Here is a 26,694-nt window from a genome sequence, read left to right as displayed (position 1 = left end):
CGCAGCCCTTATTGAATCCAGATGGAAAGAGGGGAGAGAGGCGGCCCCGGGCGCTTTAACTCCGGCGGCTCCGCAGCATCCCGGGCTCCCCCCGGCGGCGCGCAGCACCGAGAGACGGAGAGAGCCCAGGGATTGAGTACAGAAAATTAACCCTTTTTATTGATGCATTGCAATTGTTCTACATCTTTACCATATTATGTAGAAAATACTTAAAATACAAGCTACTTTGTAAAACCAAAGACAAACATTGAATCCAAAGATAAACTATGTTTTCACAATGGACCCTTCTCCCATATAGTTAGTATTAAATTTTTAAATAGCTATTTCTTTTGTTAAAATGATTTTTACATACCCCCTAAGTACATCAGCAATACAAACATAGATCAGTAATGTCAGGAACTACCTGCACCTACCGGCTTGTAAAAAGGAAGAGCACAACCAGAAAAGAAAGGTAAGTTGTACACAGTAACTAGCATATCAAATACATTTAGTAAAGTAGGAATTCCATTGCAATATCAAGGATCCAAGCAGAAATACTAACATTACATATAATGTACTGCTACATGTAGTGAGATAGATATATTCCAAGCTGAATCTGAAATCACACATTTATATAAAGTTTAGCAACAAACAACCATGTGGACATGCGGCACCATTCAGAACTTTAAATAAAAGAAAGCAGGGCTGTGCCAATCCTGTCATTTAGAAGCAATTTAGTTTAATGTACTAAAAGAAATCGCTGAGTCAGAGGTTAATTACTGCATCCCATCAATTAGGTGCTAAGCAGGGAGGCTCGGGAGTCGCCTCTGCAGTGGCTGTCACAGCTGTGAGTGCAGATCGCCCATAGGAACAACTCTGATTTCAGTTCATGGATCGCACAGAGGGATCCGGGTGGGACCACGGTCATCCAATGTTCAAACGGGGAGTCCCAAAATGGGCTTAAAAGAAATTAAAGAGGACTCCAATTTCGATCCAGAGAGCATTCGTTTGCGAAAGCTGTGCAGCAGCTCTGAAACGAGGACAGTTGGCTATCAAAGCTAATGGGAAAGCCGGCTATGCACGGGCAGGAGGGATGCAGCTCCTCCCTGGGCTCAGAGCAGCACACCGGGATGGAAAGCTGCTCCAGTCTGGGCAGCTCTGTCCATCTGCCTTACGCTGTGTGTCTGACACAAGAGGAGCCCTCGGGGAAACAGATTTGTTGTAACAGAGGTTTCATCCTTCCAGTGTCACTCCCATCTCGTCCTTTTTGTTCCAATGCTTTTGGAAACATGGACAGTGCAAGAGATGGTGCCGTGCTTTGTGAATACATCTGAATAGCATTAATGGTCATTTTCATCTACTTTTTGGGGGCAGTGGGAAGGTCTCACCCAAATTCCCAGCACGTTTTGCTGCTGGTATATTGTTTTCCAATTTGGACTTCATACACAACATTTCCTATTTATGTACAGGACATAAAGCTTTCCTGAAACACAGGAACTGCAACTTGTTTTGCCTTTGATGGAAAGGCACAACTCTGTACCCAGGAGGTATCTGAAGGGAAGTACTGCAAACAAGCAACGTAATATGGAAACAAGAAAGTGCTTACGGCAACAAAGGGCGTTGTTGACACCAATGATGTAAAACAGCACAATCCGTTGGGTGTCCTCACAGCTACAGAAGTGCTCTGACTACAAACACACCAAACTACGTCACTAATGCTACCGTCCAGCTCCGAAGTCCTTCAGCCCTCTGCTGAAAGAGGCACCAAACCTCAACGGTTCGTCGGTGTCAGGTCAGCCCAGACCTCCTTCCATCAATTCTATGGAATTTCAGAAGTTAATTCTGCACTTTTCGTGTGCTGTCAGAGAACCGGGCCGTCTTCCACTGGGACGGGCTATAACTGGGATTCAAGGTTACCAAAACCTCTTATTGCTGCGTAACACTGCTGCCCGAGCCAGCCTGGCTTCCACCCGGACCGTCCTGGTGTGCGTGCTGGAGATGAGCAATAATTCCTGGCACCAGGGACCCAAGGAAACAAAGCATGGTTGTATTTCCTCTGCACACTAACAGGCATTCAGCTGACACCTTCCCAACAACTCCACATTAGCAGCAGCATTAGAAAACTTCTTAATGGTATTATGTGCTTTACAGCAGGCTCTCTTTGGTATAAATATCCTATCACCAAGCTAGCAATATTTTACAGGAAATGTCTACTATTAACGTGGGGGAAGGTAACGCCATACTAATCTAATAAAAAGTGATTGCACATATTTAATCACTTCTGCAATATGAGACTAAACATTCCAATGCATTCCCAGCACTACCCTATTCGAAATGCACCGACAGACAGCTAACAGGACATGTGCCATTTCCAGGAACAGCTGTAAGGGAACATTGCTTCACTCCAAACAAAAACGTCGCTTTTATGACAGCATTAAAACTGAGAACAATGCACCTATGCAACAGACTGCTGTTCTTGCTGTGGGAAGCGTAGTGAATTGCTTCAATTCGACGGGGGCTTGCTGGTCCCTCATAAGGCAAGCTCACTGTAAACTCTATTCACACTACATCATCATTTAAGGCACTACAATAAGGGGACACACCAAACAACTCTTCATCACACATACCTGTGCAAAACAAATCTGAAAGTATCCTTTTCTCTCGTGAAGCTCTACTCCTCTCTCAGTGCTACAGTGATGAGCTCTAACCATTGCATTATATCACATACATTCCGACACGAATCAATTCATTTTGGTTTAAATACAAAGGATACATCAAACTCCATCCCCAGGGACGTTTCAGGAATCAGACAAACACTAAGTACAGAGTTCAAGTATCATCACTACACATCTTGATTACAAAGACAGAACGTTTGGGGTTAGCAGGAAGTTTTGCTTGTTATATTTTTCTAATCAATATGTACATATTTCATTTTCTGTAAAATATTAAAACACCACCAATACAAAACTTCTAAAATAGTTTTAAATTCAGTAATAAACTTTAAAATCTGGATTTTTTTTTTCTTCTTTTTTTTTTTCCTCTTTTTTTTCCTCTTTTTTTTTTGCAATTCCTACATGCACGTACTGTATACAAGTCTTCGTAAGAGCGCTTTAAGGAAGCTGTTGGCATATCCAGGAGGATATGGTCACAGGAGTATAAAAAGCTGTACACACCAATACAGTGATGTTTCATTGTATTTCAAATTGTTCGACTCCCTCAGAAATGAATCACGTGAAGAAAAATATTAAGGAAAAAAAAAAAAAAACCAGAACCAAAAAAGCCCTGCGCTTCTGTGAAGGCATCCAGCTCTGTTATTGGGCCAGCATCTAACGCTGCAGAATGCAAATGTTAGAGCAGCGTGGCACAATTCAATCTCAACCGAAGATTACAGCATCCTCGTAAAGGTGTTGAGTTCTGTTACACAGTGTGACCTCGAATACGGTTTGAACAACCTAAGGGAATTCTCCAATGAATGCGATAATAATTCGGTTGTGTTATGGAAACAAAGAATTTTCAGGAAAACAAAAGAGATTCCAGGGTTCTGGCTGAGTTCTTGTTGATTCCTGAATATATGCTGTGGGCAGGACGAGGCAGCTGCCCCTCCCAGCACTTCGAACAAAGCAGAGATGTAAACAAAACCTTGGACAGAAACACACGGAGATGGAATGGCTTTTCAAAACCAGCGAGTTGTTAAAGTGAAAAAGGGAACAAAAGTTAAAACGCTCGACTGGATGTTAGAACTGCCCTGGCAGCACAAAGAGATAAACGTGCATTACGTTTTTAGTGGCAATATGGATCTGTGCAAGCTGCTGAAAAATTATCTGCTGATCTTCTCATTTAAATCATACAAGTTAAAAAAATCATCGGGATCTGGCTTCCGAGATGCTGATCTTCCCTCCTCTTTCCATTAGCACAACAATTTTAAATAAATGTGACCATGAACTTTTAAAAGCATCTATAAAAAGTAAGTAAAATTTTTAAAACTCAATTAGTGACCCTTGCACTGGTAACAAAGCATGCTGCTCGGTTAGTGACTGAACTCACTAGAGACATTTTTGAACAACATACAACCAGAGAAGGGAGAAACAAAAACCAGGCAGTCGTTACCAGGTAAAGATTCACCTGAAATCTTTCTCCAATCGCTCCAGCCTGTTGCAGGACAGGAATTGCTCTACCAAGAACTATAAGTATGAGTACTGGTTGATCTTTGTAGGGCTCAGCGGATATCCAGTGTAAATAGCAGATCCTCTGGAAGCACCAATATAGGACTGGGGAGCAAACTGGTGTTGGTACTGGGCAGGTGGAACATTTGCAGAAGTCAGCAGACTCGGACCAACACTCACAGGGACCTGGTGGACAAGTGTGCTGGGGTGGGCAGCGTACTGGGTGTGCCGTGAGGAGCCCTGAGGGGAGAAGAGATGGGCGATGGAGGTGGTGGAGCCCAACGTTGCAGCAGTAGTTGGAGCATAAGTGTACATATGTGGCTGGCTGGACAGGTGTGCATTCGCAGTCGCTGCTGCCAGGTGGGGATGCACTGGGCTGCTGTGTTGAAACGTGTAGGGAGCCTGAGAAATAGTTGATGTGAGGGGTGCCACATAAGCTTGCTGCCTACGTGGGACTGCATTTCCACTTCTCTCCTGTGAGGCCAGCACTGTAGTTTGCTGGTTCTGCAGGGAGAAGGAGGAAAAAAAGTCAACAAGTAACCTCGGGGAGCAATGAGAGGTTCAGCCAGAGCCTCTCCATTAACACCCAGCAGGACAGACAATGGCCAGGAAACGTCACACAGTGCTTACCTGGCTGAGATTGAGAGGCTGCACACCGTTTGCTACCACGCGGTGTGGTCGGTACCCAGTTGGTGTTATACAGCATCCTGATGACTGCCCACTCACAGAGGCCACGGGCTTGGTCTTACTGGTGTTGCTCAGGATGCCTGAAAGATTTCATCAGTTTAATCCCTTCTTCCTTCTCACGCTGCACACGTATGCACTATGCCAACCAGCTTAGGTAACTGAAGAACATAGCGCCTACTTTTGTAACAGAGCTATTTCTTCAATTACAACTTAAAATTTGATGGCACAAGAAAAGACCTTTCTAAATGAATGCAGCCAAATATACATGAAAGGTAAATGTATCAATGACACTAAAAACAGACCAAGGCTTGCATTCTCAGAACATCACACCTAAAGCAGACAGTTAAAAACTGTGAGGATAAAGCTGTCAGGAATGAGACAGTATCCAAGCCCAACATCTAAGCCCTGGAAAAAACCACTGAGCACAGTGAGCTATGAGAGCATATCTACCTGAAGCTTGGGTAGCTACAATGCAGTCATTGAGCTGTGTTTTCAATGGTGGCACAATGATAGTCCGAGAGTTGGAGCTGTCAGCTGCTCCTCTGCTTGGCAGCTCCAGGGCACCACCTGTACTCCTGAGAGAAGAAAGTGGGTCTGTGGCATAGGGGCTGTTCAGGGAGGAGTCGGAATCAGGGGAGTCATTAACAGTAACGTAGCTGATGACATTGGATCTCTGCTTCATACCCAAACTGCAGGGAAAAAAGACAAACAGGAGACATTCTAGCTTTTCCCACAAGACATCTCCCCTCCAGATCTCATACCCTCCTCCTAGTCATATGTAATCTGGTTAATTAAGAGACAAACAATGCAGTGAACATGACGCAGCATTTTCTGTCTTATGCAGCGGTTCTTAGCCGAGGCAGGGCTTTGCATGTAACTGTCTCCACTCTTCCTGATGCTTGGGCTCAGCTCAGGACCTATCAGTACTAATTGCCTAAATGAATTTCCTACCTGGCAGGTTTATATTTGCTGTCCTCTTCCTCATCAGTGTCACTGCGAATGGTGATGACGCTGACGGGAGGGCTTGGAGTGTCTGGGATCACAATGGGCTGGTGCTGCTCCTGCACTGGGACGAGCACGTTGGAGGAGGAGGATGTGGAGCGCAGAGGACTGCTCCCAATGAGAGAGTAAACTTGAGTGGGCACAGTTTCTAGAGTGGAGCTGGACCTGTAGGAAAAGCAAAGCAGTATTCAGCTGCATGTCAGCAGGCCAGAACAAATCAACACCAGCATTAAGAACAGTCAGCCTCCAGCAGGATGGAGCACAGTACAAAAAGAAAAACACAAAGAGAACCTCAGTGCAGACACTCATACAGGAAAACACCATGGAATGCGTCCCAGAAGGGACCAATGCATTCAGGAATGCTCTGATCAGGACTGACTCTTATGTGCTGCCCGTTGTCAGTCAGCTGTTGGTTCTACCAGTCGTATACTATGGCACCAACACACTCTGAAGGCATGAAGTCTCACTTTGACCCATACAGTAAAGCACTTGGTCAACCACAGTCCTTGCACTCTCACTGAAACTTAGATCACTCTATCCAAGACATACTTAAAAGCAACTGTAGCACATTAAAAAGTTACACAGACAGTAATTCTGTGATGCTAAGAAGTTTTTCACACCACAAAAGAACCTGCACAACACACCCAGTCTCTCCAGGGCTGAAAGACAAAGCCTTACTTGGCTGTGCTTGGTGCTGGCTGCTTGTTCTTCTTTGCTGGAACATTGCTGCTTTGCTGCTGCCTAACAACATGAGCAACTCCAACATTCAGAGGCTGCGCTGTAGCTAACGTCACATGGTTGGTCAGTAACGATGGCTGTTGCATGAGGGTGCTGTACTGATTTCCATGGGAATGTGCATTCCTGGGGCAGAAAAAAAACAAGATCCAAATTCCATGACAGCACTGCAGGCACTGCAGCGCAGGCACAGCTGCACTGAGCCCCTGTGTGACTTTGAAGGGGAGGGAGAAATTCTGTGCAGTGCAGCACATGGGACTGAACCCCACGTAGTTCCTACCTCCAGTCAGCTAATTGCTGGCTGCTGCCGATCGTCTCTGGAATCACAGCTGCTGGCTGAACAGAATTGTGCAAGGCAACCCCTGGGAGCTGCTGCCAGGTGGAAGGAAGCAGTATCTGCTGGGTTCCCCCAGGCCAGGCCTGCTGCAAAACAACAAACAGATACAGAGCTTCACTAGATTTCAGTTCCTACAGAGACAGAGTGAGCTGTTCCAAGCAATAAATGCACTTACGCAGATTGTTAACTTGCAGAGATAAGGGCACATCACTGCACTTTCTCAAAAGGTCTCAGTACAAAAAAAAGAGAGAAACAAGCTTCTCCTGACATTGTGCTAACCTTTCGTAGCCCAAATGCCACTGGGAAGAAGTGACATATTGTACTGCAGAATGCAGCCAGGCACTGTATTGCTGGATGCATCATGAATGTTTTGGACTACTTTGCATGTGAGCTTCTGCACGCTGCTCTGCTGAAAGATTCTATACTACAAAGGCAGTTTGGCCCTTTCTGTTTGTCTGGATGACAGGGCTCATACTATGACAGCTATCTCATAGCTGAGATAGCGTTGCCATCATGGAAAGTTATGCCTCCTCAACTGAAGTAGTAAAGAAAAGCCATGGTGAGAAAAACATTTAGTGATTTGGGAGGTACAGGAAGCTACTTTTCATTCATTGGTACTATCAAAGTTCCTGTTCAAATTGACAAAATGCAATACGTTCTGCAAAAAAAGCCAACAATGACCTAAATTCTGCAGTACAATACTGCGAAGTTAGGTTTTGAAACTGCTTCTTTATTGCACATTGAACTATAAAAATGCTGCTTGTTTTAAACAAAGTATTTCTGCAAGTAACAGATCCACGCGTTACAAATACCGGTTCCAAACAAGAAGCCTTCAAAGCAGAGAACTGCGAAAACCTCTGCCAACACAAGCGGAATAACAATAATATTAAAAAAAAAATAATAAAGAGAAATATGTTAAAAGTCACACCATGCGTCTTTCCAAAAGCCAACACCTGCACAAGACAAAGCAGAGAGTTTAATACAGCAAGATATATAATTCCCAATGAGAGGCAGAAACCGGGCCTTCCAAGCGACGAACTGTTTTGACAGAGGAAGGACAAAAATACGCAAAGCTTAGCAAATGGCTAATGCAAACTGAGGGGAAGCAGCAGGGAGAAGTGTTGGAAGCACTAAAGGTGAGCAAATTCACTCCAAAGGCTCCCAGAATCCAAACAGGAATGGTAAGTTCTCCGGGGAAGCTCAGAATCCAGGCTGGCAGCTCGGAGCCGGCTCTGACTCCCACTGCTGTATGGGGGAGCTGAGCGGCAACTCCGCCGTACACGCACAGGAGAGCAGATCTAATTTGCCTGTTGTTGAATCAAACGTCCACTTTTGAAAACATCACTAATATCTCACTTGTGTGCCAAGCTCTGCTACAGTCACCCCTTGCTGTTTTCAGAGCCTAGAGCGCAGCCTTTCGGCAATCAAAACGCAAGAGGAGGAAAGGAGATGCATCCCTGGAGCTGTCAGCTCAGAGCTGGGACCCAGGAGAACCCCTCCTCCTGCCTTCCCCCTCCTCCGAGACAGGGAGCACTTCGCTCGGTTCAGAACTCAAACGAGCAGGATTTCATTTCCATACACGTATGGCCTGAGCAAATTCCACTTTGGGAGAGGTCTCCGTCTTGGAAGAAAATGACACTCAAACTACCACTCTAAAGCCACAAGAAACAACATGGTTCACAGAAGAAATGGAATGTGCTTTGAAGGACATGTGAGGATACCAGCACTTCAGTGCACCGCAATGTTTTCGTAAGCTTCACTGATCTGATTCTGGAGTTTGACAATGACTTCTCTGTGGCACTGACACAAAGTTGTAGTGGTGCAGGTGCCAAATCGACACAAAGAGGACAATTTTGAAAACAAGCATTTCCTAAAGGTGTGTTTACTTCCCCCGCTGTTTTTTTGTAGTTCCAAATAGCCTAAGCGCTATCTAGTGGCATTTCTGATACAGCTCACCTTTAATTTCAACCAAGAAATAGGTATGAACTGAAAGTATCTGTGAAGAACAGTGTCTTTATTTGGATGAAGCAAGCTACCTGTGGTTGGCTACGAATAACAAAAGGCCAGAACGTTGTTGTCAGTGGCAAACAGAGATTAAGAGAAATCGACTCCTAAAGCAGTATGCTACAGAATTGGCTGTCATTAGAGGCTTTAGCCTGTGCTTAACCACCTGACACATTTCTACACACAAAGCAGCTTTACAGGTGTTGAGACAAAGCAGGCAGCTAACTTGCCAGGTAGTTCAAGTTCTGGCCATCCAGGTACCTGTAGCAGAATCGAGCTAAAGACTGATTCCTTTGTATTCAGCAATCAAAAGGCAAAGATAGGATAGTAAGCAGAGAACAAGAACAATCGTAGCTCTTCTACAGCCTAGCTTAGAAGAGCTTTGTAATACTAGGCCAGTAAAGAGTAATAGTCAATGGATCTGGATTCTTTACAGAGCCACACTAAACATCAGAGTCAGACAGTGCTTCAGCAATGTTGGGGAGGAAAACAACAAGACATTAAGATGTAGCGAGAACACAGCCACAAGATGGCACATGCTTCCATGCCCTCTGCAAGTCTAAGTTAAAACAAAAACTCAGTTAGTGAACACAATCAAGGGAGGCAATTACCAGTACTGCAGCCGTCTGTTCTACTAGCGCTGGCCGGCCGGCTGCGCAGTTCAGAGTAAAGGGGACCGCATACTGCGGCGTGATGGTGGCTACTTGAGGATGAAGAGTTGCTACCATTAGTGGTGTACAGCTTCCCTGAAATGTAGATCAGGCAGTGAGTGAAACAAACGTACCAAGGCAGGTAAGTGGGTTCAGCAATAGGGCTAGACAAGGTTTCACCTCACTGGCATTTTACGGTGCTCGAGTAAGTTCCAGAATTGCAATGGGTGCAGTAAAACCAACACTCTGACCCCCTGGGCATGTTCTTCTAAGCAATTACACGTCCCTGGGGGGAACACGAGGAGCAGGGAACTGGGGAACAGCATCCCTCTGATGGCACAGTTGAGAAGTAAATACCAGATAGCGTTCAGCTACTATTACATTTTACCGGGTCCCAGAGAGCACACTGCACTGTTTTTACATACTAAGCCATAACAAACTGCACCCCAACAGGACACAGCTTTCAGTATCGTACCTCCACATTCACATACAGCACTCTTGGAAAAAAAACAAGGCATTTATTAAAAGGCACCAAAGGTCTTTTATATTATTAAGGAGCAAAATTATTTGTGATGAAACTGTCAAGAAACTACCAATACTAATCCCTAAAATATCTCATAAAATTAGATTCTCAGTTTACAATTTGCCTTCTTGAGAGAACTAAGGTTTGGATTCAGGATGGGCTTCCTTCAAATATATTCTGCTTTTTGGATACTGTCACCTGCACAATTCTGCCAAACAAAACAGAGATCACAGAATGCCACCAAAGTTACTTGGACTGAACAATCTGAAATTGCTTCTCTGCAAGTAGGTCAGCAGTACGACACACTTCCTGGACAGTAAAATTAATACAGTATGTGTTAATGTCAGCAGAAGCTTAAACTATACAAATACAAAGGGCTGTGCTCAATTTTAAAGGCAATGACAGTTTTTCAGTGAATAATACTCAGGAATCACTGGGCCCTCGCTGTATATATGAAATATTTTTTTTTAAAATAAAAATTATTTTCATTTATGTCACATTAGTGATGTTTATAACATCAATTTCTAGAATGCACTGTGAATTTTGACACTGCGTGCTGTTTAAACTGCAAACAGAAATAAGGATGTCATTGCTGCAGATCAATTCACACTAACAATGCAACTAATGGAGAAGAATTCATACAATTTCACTTAAAGATGAAATTCAACACGAAAAATCTTTGCTGCTACCTCTGCTTTCTGGGATCTCAATTCTCACAGAACAGATTTCTTCTAAAATGAGCTGCTTTATTTCTGAAGTGTAGACAAAAATGTACACTACAGATAGCTATAAGGTTGTAAAAAGGTAGTCTTTTTAACAGCTAGAAAGTACATATTTATTCCTGCTGTTAAACCAAACTCCTAAAACCAGGGAGGCACGTGACGTAAAACAGTTTAGTCTTTAAATATTCCAGAAAAACAAAACAAGAAAACACTGTCTTAGAGGTGATCTGCATTTAAACCTTTCGGAGTGTTCTGAGAACCTCCCAGCATTCACCCCAAGCACCAGAAGGTAAGTCAGGTTCTCCTGGACACTGATAGGAAATACAGTTAACTCAGGAATTCTTGTTGTTATTTTATCTTTTTTTACCTGTGTGAGAACTCCAGATTGGATCTGCAGTGGCTGTGCTGCAGGTGCTTGTGGTACAATTGGGACAGCATTCTCCATCCTTACTGGGAACCCGGAATGCTTTGTAGTTGCCTGAAGTCCAGCTGTGGAGGACAAGAATAAATCACAGCTAAGATGGTTTACTTATGTCTATTTATTCTTCTCAAGTTCCTACCAGGTGAAAGAATATAGGTTCAGATGAAGAAAAACTGTTTCCTTTGACAAAATCTTACTAATGAAACACCAGCTGGAGTAAATACTTCTGCAACCCCCATTGCTAGAGGACAGCGATGGACAACCAGCTCTCAAAAGCTCCATGCAATTCTTCAGCCTTGTGTTCAGAAACCAGCAATCCACACACACACCTACTTCTGCTACACCACCAGTTCCCATTCCATAAATAATACTCCAGACTAGCACAATCCAGGTTTAAAAATAAATGAAGAACTTTCAGTTTTAACAGACCTATGCTTGTGCTAACTTCACTTAATTGCAGTTTGTGACAGTTCATTTCTTGTTAGCAAACTGCACAACTGAATCAGTGATTGCGAACTGACTTAAGCAGATATTCACTCTTGGTATAAAAAAACATGGTAAGGCATTTTCTTATTTTCAGATAAGTCTGACTCTGTTCAATGCTTTCTGAGGAATGCTGCTGTGTTCAGTTCGGAGGGAAAAACTGGTTGAGCAACCAGATGAAGGCTGCAACTGAGGCAGGCAAGGTACTGCCACCTGCTCAAGCTCACCTGGAAGAGAACCAAACTGTCTACCAATGTCTGACCTGATTCTGCTCTTCGTTCTGATGTGACATGCAGAGAGCGATCTGCACTTTCTCAACACGACGTCAATCACAATTTCTCATTTTAATCTAACTGAAATCACAGTAGCACACAAAGGGGTTTTTTTTTTCTGCTTACTTTGGAAAGCAGGGGGACAAACAATGAATGTCTGCTGGAACGGGTCAGTCTGCGTGCAGATCTGGGTGGTTCCAGGTTGCAAGGAGACACTCTGTTGTGCCACACCTGCAACAGGTGCTGCAGACGACGGATAGAGAGCAGACTGGTAGTTTAGCAAGGAGACATCCGAGTTTGCCAGGGAAAGAGTAGCAGCAGCAGTAGAATTGGAAGCCAACACACTGGCCTAGAAAACAAAAACATTACAGATTTATCAGTTGTACTTGTTATAAAACAGGAATTGTCAAGACTATACTGTGTAGCAAGCACCAGGAAAAGGTTTTAGGTAAAAAGCCCAAGGTAGCATAAGAAAACATGAGCTGCACCAACTTCACTTATGTTGCTGAACTGACAGGCCAATGTGATTAGGTGAAAAATAGATTGCCTCGGCCTAAGTTATGGAAAATAAGACTTGAAGACAAGACTACAAATTCTGGAATGTGATTTAAACATACTGCTTTGCAGAAAAGGACAGAGGGTTTAAAATGAGACTGTGCAAGCTCTTCAATTAGCACAAAACAGTTAGCAGATGCTCTACCTGGTTGTGTACTGTATTGAGCTGGTTGTTAAAGCTCATTGTCAGATTTGTGCTTGTATTAGGAGCAACGTGAGTTGTGAATGGGCTCTTAATCTGATTCACTGTATCATACATATTAACTCTTCGCTTGCAGATCTCCATATTCTGAAAGCAGGATTTCACGCTGAAAGAGAAGACAGAAGGAAGATATGAGATTAGGTACAATGCAACTCAACAGAGACATTACATTTCTGAGGTTCTGCATATGCTTTTAGGTTTAGACTTTTTACTGTTTTTTTTTGGGGGGTGGGGAGGGCTGTGTGGAGGTATTTAAAAAAAAACAAGAAGGTAATAACACATGAAAAGGAAGCTTATGAACATGCCTTTCCTTCCACATGCCTTTGCTGCTTTCAGATCAGCCAGAAAATGCAGAAAACAGTACAGACACAAAGTAGAAATGTGCTATTCTGTGTTTCTACCCTGACCTCCTGAAACAAAACAGGAAATCCAAGGAAGCTTACTGATTACTGTGTGGGAAATCCAGCAGATGGGTCATTGTAACAAACGGATGGTTCAAAGTCTTCAGCGGAGTAATTCTCTTATCTGCATCAATAGTCAACATTTTCTTCAACAAATCAATATACTCCCTTCGGTCAGCCTTCTCTGCCAACATGTCGGTCCCTTCTAAGTCTGTAGACATATTCACCTTGAAAACAAAATTAGAGTAGAATGCAAACATTACACTCATTACTGCTTAACGATTCAGTAACTTCATATCAAACACAAATATTTACAAACCATTTCTGCCTCTTAGCCAGCTTAATTTTAGGTACTACAGCACTAGCATTAAACTTTTCCGTTGCTCACTCTAAAGAAGGAAGTCAAACTTCCACAAGCATTCTCATCTCAACATGAAATTGGTCTGCTCAATAGATAGCAACCAGGCTTCATTCTCCACTGCCTGGCAATGTGCCCCCTTTTGCAGGGCTGTAAGAGGCTAGCAAAACTGACTGGTGAGATTCTACATTTTCTGAGCAGATGTACACTGATGATAATAACTACAAAATCAATAGAAAATGGAGACCAACATGTTTAAGATTCAAGGCCTCATACTATTAAGAACACTCAGATATTCCCTCATAAATTCTGACAACAGAATGGGAAAATGGAACAAGCTGTGGTTCCAATCAACATGCTCTCTCAGATTTCCAAGGCTCACCAAGAGCCCTAATCCTACAAACATCTGCAGGTGCTTAACTTTCCTGCTACTTGACTGCAGCTAAGCTGTTCCTAGCAATGCAGGCTAAGCACACTTGTTGCATCCACAAGATCAAAGCCTAAACAAGAACAGGAAATCTCTAACTGCTTCATAATTAACGTTTTCACAGCCTTTAATACAGTGATTTCTGATGCAAATTGGCACCATGGCAAACCTGTATCAGTGTTCTCAATAATATGTGGAAGAAGACTGTCCTGGTTCAGGAGCCTCATTTTAAAGACACCAATAATGTATGTACTTAAAAAGAGTTGTCTGTGTGTTACAGTATTTCTACGTACCTGCGCCATATCATCCAAACAGTTGAATATATATTTCCTTGCTTCTTTTGATTTTATCCCTGTCTCCAACTCGTGCTCTTCTGGGGTCTATTAAATAAAGCATTTGTTAATATAAATGGAGTTTTGAGAAACTGAGATACTAAAAAAAGAAAAAGCAACATGACAAGCATTGAGCCAGGTCATCTTTTGCCTGCTTCAGTATAAATCATATGCTAGCATGCCAAACACAAGCAGTCACGGGTTCTCATCCCTCTGAAACTGGAAATACCACTCATTACTCACTGCCAAAGCTGAATTAACAACTGGATCAGTTCCCTTCAAGGCTTTCTTAGGTAGTACTAATGTGAAAAGAACGGAAGAGCTCTATTTAGGAAAGGACTATATTTTAATCTCCCTTTTCCAAAGAAAGACAAAATTCCCTCCTTTTGCAGCTCAGCTTAGAAGTAAATCAAATGTACATCTGACTCCTTCCTGTCCTCTGCCAGTACACAAACCAATCTCTGTTCAGCTGAAAATCACCATCAGGAAATGCTCCCCACTTTACTCTGTACTGTCAGGAGATGACAACAAGATGACATGCTTCCAAGACTGAGCAGACCATAATAAGCAACCATTATCTCAGTTACTTCAACACCCACTCTTTGCTGGTGCTATCATTCATAGCTGCTATTGTTAGATGAGCACTAGGAGGTCTGCACAGTTTCTGGAGTGCAATACACAAATCAGTGATATCTGAATGGCATTTCAAATCCAATCTTAACAAGCCAGGTGTCGATTTATAGCAAGTCCTCAGTGAACAAAACAGAATTGGGCATTAAAAAGACAGACAAACCTTTAGCCTCCACAGTGGGTATCCCAAATTTGGATCTCTGTTAAAAAACCTGCTTGTTTTCGTTCCTGCACTGAGAAGATACTCCGCTGGAAGGCCTTGAGTTTGTGAAATATAACGAATCTAGGAAAGAAAATAATAAGAATCAGGACTCCCAACATAATTAGCTGATGCTTAGCGTAGCAGTTATCAACCAGCTTTGTTCACAGCTATTAGGAAGCAACCTGCAAATAAAGAATGCTCAGATAACCGACATTAAAGAGACTATCTCAAGTACTTATAAGGATATTTAACTTGTTCAGTCACATTATCTGCCAAAATTTTAGGTTTTGTATAAGCACTGGTTTATGGAAATCTTCTTTGCCCAGTACATATGAGCAGACTGTGAGCTTTTAGAGATACAGATAAAGTAACATCAGTAGTCACTGCTATTAGCAATATCCATGCAACACTGCTTTTATTGGCCGCCTGCACTCTGAGCACACAACAATATCATGACAAAGCTCTCATTAATGAAGAAAGCAAGCCCAAACCTCTAATCCAGTCACTTGTATCCTCAAAAGCATTTAATACATTTAACATGTAACAAAATCATAAGAAATCTGGAAGATGCACCTGACCAGCTGCAATAGCATCAGTAAGACACAAGGCAGGGACATACCAAGCACAAAGGCATCTCCAAAGGAAAGAAAACAGTACATTATTATAAAACAGTACGTTTTCCCAAGTATTCTAAATGTTACATGACTGCAACTGATATTTGCTCTTCGGGAGTACAGTGAGAAACGTGACATCACCTTTGTCACGACTATTCCCCAGAAGGAGCCTATTTAAAAGTTTCAAGAAAACAAGTAATATTCTAATTTATAAAAATAAGGGCTAGGAGCACAGTGTTAAGGTAACCAGGCTTTGTTCAGATTTTCATATACAGCCTTTTTAGCACGTTTCTTGTCTTATTTGCAAAACTCCTCCTACTCCACTGTTTCAGAGCAGCAGAATACTGTACAGTGATAACTGGGATGGCTATAGTCCGTGTGCCAGATAGAACGACTGATTCACTTTCCATGTATGCCAGTGTGAATCTGAAGTATCTGCAGGCAACTATCTTTGGTATCCACACAGTAGCTCAGCTAAGTGATCTGCTGGCTTATGAGACTTATCTCTTCCTTTTAAGCTAATAATGTTTAAACAATCATTGTAAAACCCATCCCAAGCTGTGAACTCATTCCTAAGAGGTCCCTGCAGAAGTTCTGCCTGAGCTTTCATTTGCTGCTGTGGAACCTCAGAAAACATGAAAGCAAACCATCTCTATTTTTCAAGGGCGATTCAGATATCAAAATCAACCACATGAAGTCACACCCCATGCTGCCTCACAAAGGACTGCAAAATCCTGCTATTAAGCAATGGAAAAAGCACCTCCTCCCCACCCACCTACATGGCTAGATAAAGTTCTCAGAATTACACAAAACTCACTGTGCAAGGAAACCACCATGGTGTGTCTTAGTTATTTTCTACCTCATTCTGCTCATTAAGGTACCACCGGGTTTCCTTTGGAAATTTACAGTGCTAGCTTCCTAGCCCATACCATAAACTTACTAAGTCTGAAAGCTTACTTTTATGTGCTCTGTAACATAAGGAAAACTATACCAAGTGTTGTCACAAGACATCACCAACAAAAACCACAGTGGAAAAGTCAGTCTCAAAAAACCCCTTGTACAGACTTTTTGCCCTTTTATAGGCAACTGACGAGCCCAGGTAATAATGCTAAGAATCCACAGAAAGAAATAATAAGTGCAAAATGCCTTTGCAGTCCCTTGCCCCTGTACTGCAGAGACACCGTGGGCCTACACTTTGCATTAGAAATAAGGGCTGCTGTAGGTGCTAACAGGACAGGAATGGCATGCCAGCTTTGTCTCCAGGTGGAAAAGCTGCTCTCACGTTGAAATTACAGAGCACACACCTCCCTTTTGTTTTGACAGGAATGTACGTCAACAGCCTTTGGGTTTGGAAGAGCAGACAGGGGGTGAACTGTCAACTGACTCTATGTTGGATGAGTACAGTTGGTAAAATGCACAGAGCTGTGCTCTCCTGTGCAGTGACAGCAGACCAACAGTGGGAATACCACAGCCAGAAAATTCTGATGACAGACAACAGTGATTCATTTTGGATAAAATTTGATGTACGATACATTGGGTTCAGAGGGTCTGGAAACAGATCACTGTGGCTTCATCTGAACATCCCCACACTCCCCATGCACTCACCTGATCATACTCAGAGGCTCCTGGATACAGAGGCCAGCCCAGAAACAGCTCAGCTATCACACAGCCCAGCGACCACATGTCAATAGCTTCACAGAACGGTAAACCCAGGATGATCTCAGGAGCCCTATTGAAAACAGAAGGAAGGGGGGAAAAAAAGAGGGTTAAAATTTTCAGAAAATATAGCTCTTTAATAATTTCTCTGGATAATGCTCCTCCATCTGAGTAAATCCACATGAAATTAAGAGATTCACGTTAAAGCAGATGTTTCCTCAGCTGTCCTAACAGGTACTGCCTTTTTATCACTTAGCATGGCTGATTCTGCTTTATTGCCAGGTGCCCTCCAACTTTATGCAACTGTGAGACAAAGTGACTCCTCTAGCAACTGGTTTAATAACATATGACAGAGGCATCCCAGAGACCACACACAGCCTTCCCTAACAGAACTTGGAAGAGAAGTCCTGGCAAAGGGTGCTCAGACTTTTCTCTGCAGGTCTCCCTGCCCTGTCACCCAGCTGCCTGCACGTGGAAAGGAATCACATCTGCAGACCCAGAAAAAGAAGCTCTTCAGGGAGGCACCTGCTTTCTGTCGACTGGTCTTCATGCAGGGTTTGGAGAGTTTCGAGTTTAAAACAGATCAAAAGAACACAGCTGGATATTCTGACTTCTCTGCAAGGTTGTGCTACAGGTTTCTGTGCACTAAGCCACACCTAAAGCAAAATGTATCAGCCTGGACTGCCCTGAAAAGGTGATGGAAAAAAACTCACACTGCAGGAAGGACTGACTTCTGCAACAGCTTGGAATTTCAGGGAGATTTCCTTCTGGAACTGACTCAGAACACAAAATGATGCTTTAGTACAACTCTTCACCTACACACAGTTCTGAAACAAACTGATGCTTTTCTGTTAGGTGAAATTCTGGTCACATATTTGCATACAGCATATAACCCAAGTGCTGCAAGAACCACGTGGGTTGGCATGGGAATTTACTCTGGAAAGTACAAACATTAAAACCTTGCTCTTCTCATGCATAACTAACACAACAGCAAAGATAGAAAAGTCCTGAACTACAGGCTAGTGGTTTTCTGGACATGACTTTGGTAGCATGTCCTAAGGCTAGCATGCCATCCCTTATATTGTACCATATTTTAGAGACTGGTGTTAAAAAAAAGCCTTCTGAAACCAATTCTGATCTTTCTACAGAATTCTGAAATGGTTTGCATAACACACAGGTGTCACCAGATCTAACACCTTCCTCAACTGTTCAACCCAAGCATACCTCCCAGCAGTTTGCACACAACAAGTGACTCCAATTAACCACCCTCTGTGCTGCGGTGACACAGCTATGGCTTTTGGTTAAGGTGACTGTACACAATTACCATAAGCCAGTCTCCAAAATAAAGCACTCATCCCAGCTGCCCAGGCACAGCGCCTCCGAAAAAGGCAGAAGACTGGACTGGCTATTGACTGCAGTGAGGTCATTCCTAAACCCTGCTCTTCAGCTTTAAAGGAAGGCAGTTCTTTAATACATGAAAATACGATTGTGTCAACATAAGAAATACTTGATATTTCAATTCTGAATCTTCACTAAAGCTTTATTGTAAAAGAATGAGGTGAAGCTAGATGCAGTGCTCTATAGACTAACAGGTGCTAAGGGGGACTCCATTTCTGTAGTGCTTTCACCTCCGCAAGCACAGTGAGCACAGTGTAGTCACTCTCATTGGGTTTTCAGAACACAACGTGTCATCAGTCTACTAGAAAAACTGTTTTGATCCTCCAGATTCTCCTACTTAGGCAGGAATTCCCAATTCAGATTGGACCTGAAGCATCACAAAAGGGACACTTCATGCATAAGATCCCTTGGTTTGGAATGCCCACAGTAAAATATTGGCCTGTGGAATATGCAGAACATGCTAAGCCTTCTCAAACACATGAAGAAAAGTCACACTGATGCCAACAGAATTGGTGGCAATGAGGCCTGGATGTTATTTAACAACACACTGGGGTAGACACATATACTGAAACTTCGATATTAAAAGACAGTAAGTTAAATTCTATGCATTTTATTCCCTGGGACTTAAATGAACTCCTCACAAGCCACTCAACTTCATTCCAATTCAAGGACAGAGCTGGCAAATCATCTATCATCTTCTTTCACACTGCTATAATTAGTGGCCTTATGAGATGTGAGTCGAAACAGGACAACAGGCACAGGTCACTTTCATAGCTGGCCTGTCAAAGATTAAAGTGAGCTTTACTATCCTAAGCTCTTTGAAATAAGAAATCAAACATTCTTTCTTTACCTATGTGCTTGTCAAGTCTGCTCTGACTGCCAAAGTTAGCAAATCTGCTTGGGCACTCTCTAAAGGGGATTCAAAGCAGCAGCAGAAAAATCCAAGGCTTGGTTTGAGCATTTCAGGACATGCCATGCTCACATATGGGCCTTCAGCCCTGCCCCTTGTAAAGAACAACAGTAACACAAAGATGATTCAACTGCAGGTAGCAATGGGGTGAATAACACTGCTGCTCAGAGCTGTATCAGCAAGCAGAGAAAGTTCAAGCTGGCAGCACACACTGCCGCTTCCCGAGCCAACACAGCTGGGATAGGAACAGGAACAGGAAACAGCCCTGAGCAGAAGGAAGGAGCACTCAGTCCTCCATTCTGGCAGCTCCCTCGATGCTCAGTGCCACCTAAATGAAGACACCAAGCTCAAGGACTGCAGAGAAGTCACTGCATAGAAGCGTGAGTGCCAGAGCTAGTGTGCTGCGAGTCCATGCCAGGTGTGAGAGCCAAAGAATTCCTCACAACACTCCAAGTCTACCATGCTATGGCAGGAAAACTGCCCTTCCTGACTGGGAAACACCGTGGAGGCAGCAGGAATGCCTGTAGAAAGAACCCCAACCCTTAACAGTGTTGCCCTGACAAACCAAGTACTGCACCCCAACTGGAAGTATGATGTTAAGAATTCAATAAAAATAGGCATTAGGGCTTCAAAACAAGACAGCAGCGTGAACAAGTACTGCTAGGTAAGAGCTAGAAGGACCGAACAGTTCAGCCAAATCTGTCTGTGAAGGCAACACAGCAGAGCATCCATCCCCATCTCACTGTTGAACAGCTTAAGCCCAAGCTGAGGAGCACACATTTAACAATCATGTGAAAGTTAAAGCAATGGCTCCTAAATGCACAGAGGTGTTTTTCCCTCCTGACCTATTCAGAGCTCAGTCTCATTCAAACTAAGATGAATTACTGCTCAGTAGCAATGAGCGTAATTAATAAAGGAATGTTTTTCCCCCCAGGGCATATATATGCATCAGAAAATTTATCTTATGGCATCTGATTTGGCTGCTTCAGAGCTCTCTGCAGGAAACTCAGTCCAGTAACAGGCGATAAAATCAAAGAACACAGAACACTTCAAGTTTATTCTTAATGGCTGACAGAGAGCCAAATGAAGAATTGGTCCGTATTGTTTTATTAAAGACAGCACTGAAAAAACTCAAACTTAGAGCTCACTGAACATGAATTTAATGTGAATTGTTTGAAGTGACCCAGTTCGCTGACAATAAAGTGGCTTTCGCACCATCTTCCTAAGTTCCTGGAACATGGATTTTAGTAAGCAACACCATCAAGCTAATGACATATCAATCTAAATATTAGATTTCCACATCACAGCGTTCTTAACTTCAGTTGAGCAGACAGTCTTAAGGTTCTCGCCCTCCTGGCAGCGTCAGTCACTGCTCTGAGGGCGGCGGAAAGAGCTCTGAGCTCAGCTCTGCACACAAAGACAAGCAGCCAGCTTCCTTCCCAGCAGCCCCTTCAAGATACTTATCGGCCCTTGCTACTTTTGTCTCAGCCAATCTGGCTTTTGTGTGCGTGATATTACAAACTGGAAAGCACTATGAGCCTCCCCAGGCTGCTTTGCCCACATCTGTTGCAAGTCAGAGCAGACTTGATCAGCGGTCAACGCAACAACAACAAAATTAATAATGCATTTTAGAAAGCAAGCGTTTTAACAGAGTCATAGTGCATAAAAGACAATGGCAGTTACAAAAAATAAGTACTTTAGAATTGAAAAAATTGGTGCCAACAAGCTAAGTGAAGATCATTAGGAAAGCATTAAGAGAAGGGTGTATGACCTGAAGGAAACAGCACAGAAAGATGGTACTCAGTGCAAGAAGCAGAACACAAAGCAGAGGGAGCAAGAGGAACAAACAGAACAAGCCCACAACAAGAGAGGGCCTGAAAGTGAAGCTCGGGAAAGACATCAAACAGGGGCAAGGCAGGGTGGGGTGTCCCAGCCCTGTCTGTCCCAGCTGGAAGGACCAGATACTGGCTGTGTTCTGTGTCAAGTGAGCTCACACAGAGCAAGCCCTCACACACAGCACAGACCTGCTCACGTCCCTCTGATGGCAGAGGTGCATCTGCTAATTGAAGTCTACGGCTACTGACACTCTTATTGACAGAACCAAGCTTGAGGAATAATTGAAAGAAAAAGTACAGCTTGCTTTACCTACTCAATTTCTGAGTTTGTTTGCCCATAAAATAGGATTTTTTTTCTTTTTAATTCTTAGCAGTAAAGCAGAAGACATTTATACAACTCACCAAGGGAAACATAGATCCATCTCATCCCCCTTTAAATAGAACTACAGGTCTCACAACATCACAAACTAGTGACAGAATTAATCAACTCACTGCATTAATCTGGGGTAGGAGGAAGGCAGTGGACTGCATACTACGCCACATTTGCAAAGCAGAAGTTCCATTTATTTACACACAAGTTTCACAAATCTCCAGGAAACAGGCAGAAAAGTGACCAGGCTGATGATTTCCTTCCCCTGGCCCCCAGCCATAACTAGACCTAACAGCAGAAGAGTTAAGCATTTGCAGAAGCCAGTCCCTGGCACCCTATCAGATCAGCTTTCCTGTGCCAGGGCAGCATTCTGAAAGCAAGCATTGTGTCGCTACTCACCTATAATAGCGCGACTGCAGGTAAGTGGAGCACACGGCTTTGGATACGTGGCTGGCTGAACCAAAGTCTATCACCTTCACTCTGTAGGGCTGGCGTGCAGGATCCACCAACATAATGTTTTCTGGCTTCAAATCGGCATGTATCAGACCCAAGCTCTTTAACTTCATCAAGGCAGTAGCCACTTGCTGCAGAATTGGCCGGATGTATTTCAGGGGCAACGGGCTGAACTTGTTTTGTTTTAAGAAATCATATAAGTTCTGTTCCAGCATCTCAAATACAAGGCATGTATGATTCTTGTGTTGAAAGCATTCATAGGAGCGAACAAAGTTATATTCGTCTGCATTCTCACTGCTCAGGCGAGAGAGGATGCTCACCTCTATCTGGCCCTGCCTGGCATAGGAAGGATGGTTCTTCAGGATTTTGATGGCTACAATCTCCTTCGTGCTACGCTTCCAGCACTTCGCCACCTGCCCAAACGTCCCACGGCCCAGGAATTCCAAGACCTCATAGCTGTTAGTCATAGAGCACAGGATCTCATGCTGGACCAGCTGATAATCTCCTTCTCCGCTGGAATTGCTGCTCTTTGTGGTTACCGTGGTGGTCGTGGCCGCAGCACCCACCGCAGGTCTGTTTTGCAGCATGAGAGGTGGATGTTCCTCAATTATCTGCACACTACCGTTGCTGTCTACCTCTTCACTTTTCCTTTTTAATCCACATTTTTGGTATGGTTCCAGTAAAGAAAGGTTGGTCCTATGCGTTAGGGTTTGGCTGTTCTGGAAGGATGCTGTTGCACTGCTGCCCGTGCTGTCAGCTGCTGTAACCACAATGTGCTCAACCGAAGGAGCGGGGAGAAGGAGGTTCTGGTCGTACGCAGGGACACTGAAGTTGGCTACCTGATGAGAAGAGCTTGCTTGCCCTTGAGCTGCTGGGAGGTTTTTGCTGTGGGTATAATACTTGTCACTACTGCTCTGTCCTGAAACATCCCAGACAGAGGGCTCCACTTTCAGTTTCTTGGCACTGCAGAAGGCACTCGAGGATACTGACGGAGGGGAAAACACCTGCAGCTGTGAGGCCATACCTGAGGAAGGAGAGGAGAACCCATTAGGACCGTTCAGCAGCAGCAGGGTGCCATCAGAACCAGAAACGTAATGCCAAGGATCTCCCAGAGCACCGCCAAACGCCTGGGAAAGCCATCCGTGCAACCGCCGATCGTGAAGGTGCCCTCAGCAGCACTGCTGTGTTACCTCCTTGCCCGCAGCACAACACGCAGACAGCTCTGCACTCAACTTCCCGAAGGCTGAGGAAAACCGACCGCATGACGAGAGCCGAGCAGGAAGACGGAACCCGGCACGAAAGCGGGGGGCGCTGGGAGCAGCCCGCTCGTCTCGGTCGGTCGTTTGTTTCCGTTTCCCTCCCTAACGGCCACGGCGGAGCCAGAAGGAACCCCGGCGCAGCCGAGGCGGCATCCAGCCGGAAAAGCGCCGTGCCGGAGCCCCGGGGCTGCCCCGCCGAAACGCCGCGACGCGCAGCAGAGCACGCAGCGCCCGTTGCCAGGAGCGCCGCGCTCCGACCCGCCCGCCCGTCCGGGGCGCGGCCGCCCACAAGCAGGCCCGGCCGAGCAGCAGGCCCCGCGCGGCCGCCCGCCACAGGCCCGGGCCCTCCCCGCCCGAGGGCGGCCCGCTCCCGCTCGGGCCGGGCCTCCGCGCCGCCCCCGCCCCGCTTACCGCCGGTGGGGGGTTCTCAGCCGCGGGCCGAAGCTGCCTGGGGGACACGCGGGGGTGCGGAGCCCCGCAGCGGGCGCATCATAGCCCCGCCGCGGCCGCCGGCCCGGCCCGCTCGGCCCGCGCACGCCGGGGGGAGCCCCCAGGCCGCTTCGCCGCCGCCGCCAGGCTCCGCCGCGCCCTCACGGCACGGCCGGGCTCCCCCAGCTCCGCGCCGCCGCCGACCGCCGCCCGGGCCCGAGCGCCTCCGCCGCGCTCCCGCCGCTCCGGGCCCCTCGGCCGCTGGCGCCAGACTGAGGCAGCCGAGCCCCGAGCCGGCCAGGCGGGCCGAGCGCCGAGCCCGACCACGTGACCGCGGGCGCCAGGCGGAAGGGGGCGGGCGGCGCCGAGCGGCCGGGAGAGGCCCCGGTGTGCTGCGGGACGGGGCGGCCGAGCGGCAGTGCGGGGTTCTCGCAGCTCCGCCGCTCCCGAAGGGGCCGAGGTGAATACCATCTCTTCGGGCCATCTTATTTCAGCCTCCCCGAGTCAAAGCAATACCACAGCAAAGGCTTTTCGGTTTCTCTCAGAAGTTTATTTTAAAATAAAGCTTACAAACACCGTAGCACAGCCTCAAAAACCTTCACGTAACGTTTACTCTTGCAGTGCAACGAGCACGAGGAACCGAGGCTGGTTATGACAGCCTGCTGGCGGGGGAGGTGGGGGGAGAAAGAAGCACACAAAAACCAAAGTGCAATGCAGTGCTCCTCAGCAGGAGGGCAGGGAGTGGGGCGAAAGGCAGAGGGACTGCCAGCAGTACCCAAAGGCCACTGCCTGCCTTCATCCAGGGCTTCCTGAGGCCAAGGAGAGCCCAGGCCTGTAAGCAGAGCATCGCTGGGCAGGCCGTGATCTGTGCCTGAAGCAGTTAATGCTGCAATGGTAACAAAACACATACATGGCCCTGAGGATCACAGCACGCCCAGTGACCTCGCAAGGCTGGGACAGGCCTCAGTCCTTGGACAAAACGCCCTGAGTGGTGGCACTGAGCTCAGGGCCATCCCTGACTGATGTTCATCTTTTAAAAGTACCAAGTAGCATCCGCTGCACATAGAAGTGTAAGAAGTGTAACTCCACTGACACTTCTGAGACCTCGAGAGCTCTGGAAGCACCGTAAGCCAGCGGTCTCCAGGAAGGAAAGCACTCCTGGGGTCCTCTGAGGTGACAGCCCCATCAGTTACAGCCTCTGCTCACCGACAGTGCTATGCCCAGCGCAGGTGGGACAAGTCGTGCTGCTACAGGCTCCCATCTATGAATGCAGAGCCTTCATCTTTGCTCACTGTTACACAAGTGTGCTTCCAAATGATCCCCAGGACCACCACAGAGAAGGAAAGTTTGGGGTCTGTGAGTGTCTTTGCCTTGCAGAAACCCAAGCGTAAACTTTCCCCATGAGACAGCCCTGGACAGCTCTACCGGCAGCCACGATTTGGGTCAATATGCAACATAGGCAAGCGAGACCACGAGCAGCAGAAAAGCCTGAAAGAGACAGCTTTGCTCTTGTTGCTGTAAAACTACAAGCCGTGTGTGTGTACGTGTGTGTGTGTGCGCACTTGGCCTGGAAAACAAGCACAGGGCCAGCTCTGCACAGTGCTGCACGCCTGCCAAGAGTGGAGCACGCATGCGAAGTTAGAATATGCTCCTTATCTTCCCAGGCACCTGCTCACAGTGCTGGGCTCCCCCAGGCTCGCTGTCAAGTTCCTCCCAAACAAGTCACTGCACACTCGTGGCTGCTTGTGCTGAGGCAGCACTTGGCCAAGTGCAAACTGACAGTAAGGAAAACGTCGGCACTGCGGCAACTTCAGCAAGAGAGCAAAAACGGAGCAGAAGGAATTGCCAATGCACCCCAAACAGCCAGATGCAGACAGCAGCTCACATGAAAGGAGCTCAGGGGATTATCAGCGCCTGCCTTTCCTATGCTTTCCGGTATTCTCTCAAAAGAGTAGTAAAAAGAGCACAAAACTAGAGAGTTTAGGCTTCAGGTTAGCTTGACATGAGCCCAGTATGACGTACCGTATAAGAAGTTACAAAATTCCTCCCATTATTTGTCCACTGAAGACCAGATTTCCCTGATATGTCCTTCTTACCTAAAAAAACAACCACAGGAACTGGTGCTACAAAAACCTAAAGCAGCTCTGAAGCAGGGAAGTTGTTGTAAGTGCTTCAGCCCTGTAGCATAGGAAGCAGAGTTAGGAACACTACATTGGGGTGTCCCCTACAACGCCACATCATAACACCTGTTTGCTGGGGAACACAGGAGATAGGTAAACTTCACCTCTGTATCTTTGCAGTAACTTAAACAGTCTGTTTCCTTCTCTCCATAGCATAGAGCACCCCTTCAAGGTTTTCTACTGAGTTAGAGCCCAATAAACTGTTTCACAGTACTGCAATTCGACTTGCACTGTGTGGAGGAGCTCAGCAGGGCAGAGCTGCTCCCAGAACCATAAGCCTGCCCTGCCCTTGTGACACACCAGTGTTTGATCACAGCTTGTTAAAACAGTGCTGAAATCTTGCCAAAAGGAACTCAGCTCCGTTTCTAGCTCCTCTATAGTCTGTTTCATCCCACTGGGGCTTGGTTCTCAACTGTGGAACAGAGATAAACAACTCAAACATGCTCTGTGTGTATAGATTTGGGAGGGCTTTGGTCTGAACACCACTTTCCTGCAGGGATGACTG

The 26,694-nt window shown here is 45.5% G+C and overlaps 2 protein-coding genes across 5 annotated transcripts; both read right to left on the bottom strand.

Annotated features, from left to right (window-relative positions):
- Positions 1 to 132: 132 nt before the first annotated feature.
- On the bottom strand, positions 133 to 24,091 carry HIPK1 (homeodomain interacting protein kinase 1). Of its 4 annotated transcripts, none has more exons than XM_040653013.2 (16): positions 23,512 to 24,091; positions 22,268 to 23,345; positions 17,305 to 17,428; positions 15,047 to 15,166; positions 14,215 to 14,301; positions 13,179 to 13,363; positions 12,679 to 12,841; positions 12,105 to 12,327; positions 11,170 to 11,291; positions 9,519 to 9,653; positions 6,847 to 6,989; positions 6,510 to 6,692; positions 5,781 to 5,996; positions 5,280 to 5,518; positions 4,773 to 4,909; positions 133 to 4,646 (listed from the first exon to the last, which is right to left on the bottom strand). In XM_040653013.2, the coding sequence occupies exons 1-16, from the start codon at positions 23,582 to 23,584 to the stop codon at positions 4,161 to 4,163; spliced, it is 3,714 nt and encodes a 1,237-aa protein (XP_040508947.2). In that variant the 5' UTR covers positions 23,585 to 24,091; the 3' UTR covers positions 133 to 4,160. The 4 variants fall into 4 exon arrangements, with proteins under 4 accessions (XP_040508947.2, XP_040508949.2, XP_040508950.2 ...); XM_040653015.2 differs by having other exon boundaries at positions 6,847 to 6,986; XM_040653016.2 differs by lacking the exon at positions 9,519 to 9,653.
- On the bottom strand, positions 23,992 to 25,020 carry LOC124417411 (translation initiation factor IF-2-like). The gene has a single exon (XM_046904302.1). The coding sequence runs from the start codon at positions 24,478 to 24,480 to the stop codon at positions 24,070 to 24,072; it is 411 nt and encodes a 136-aa protein (XP_046760258.1). The 5' UTR covers positions 24,481 to 25,020; the 3' UTR covers positions 23,992 to 24,069.
- Between the last annotated feature and the right edge of the window lie 1,674 nt (positions 25,021 to 26,694).

This window comes from Gallus gallus, chromosome 26 (genome assembly GCF_016699485.2).
Source record: "Gallus gallus isolate bGalGal1 chromosome 26, bGalGal1.mat.broiler.GRCg7b, whole genome shotgun sequence".
Taxonomy (NCBI): Eukaryota; Metazoa; Chordata; class Aves; order Galliformes; family Phasianidae; genus Gallus; species Gallus gallus.
The sequence above is the reverse complement of the archived record's forward strand: the minus strand, read 5'-3'. Positions and strand labels throughout refer to the sequence as shown.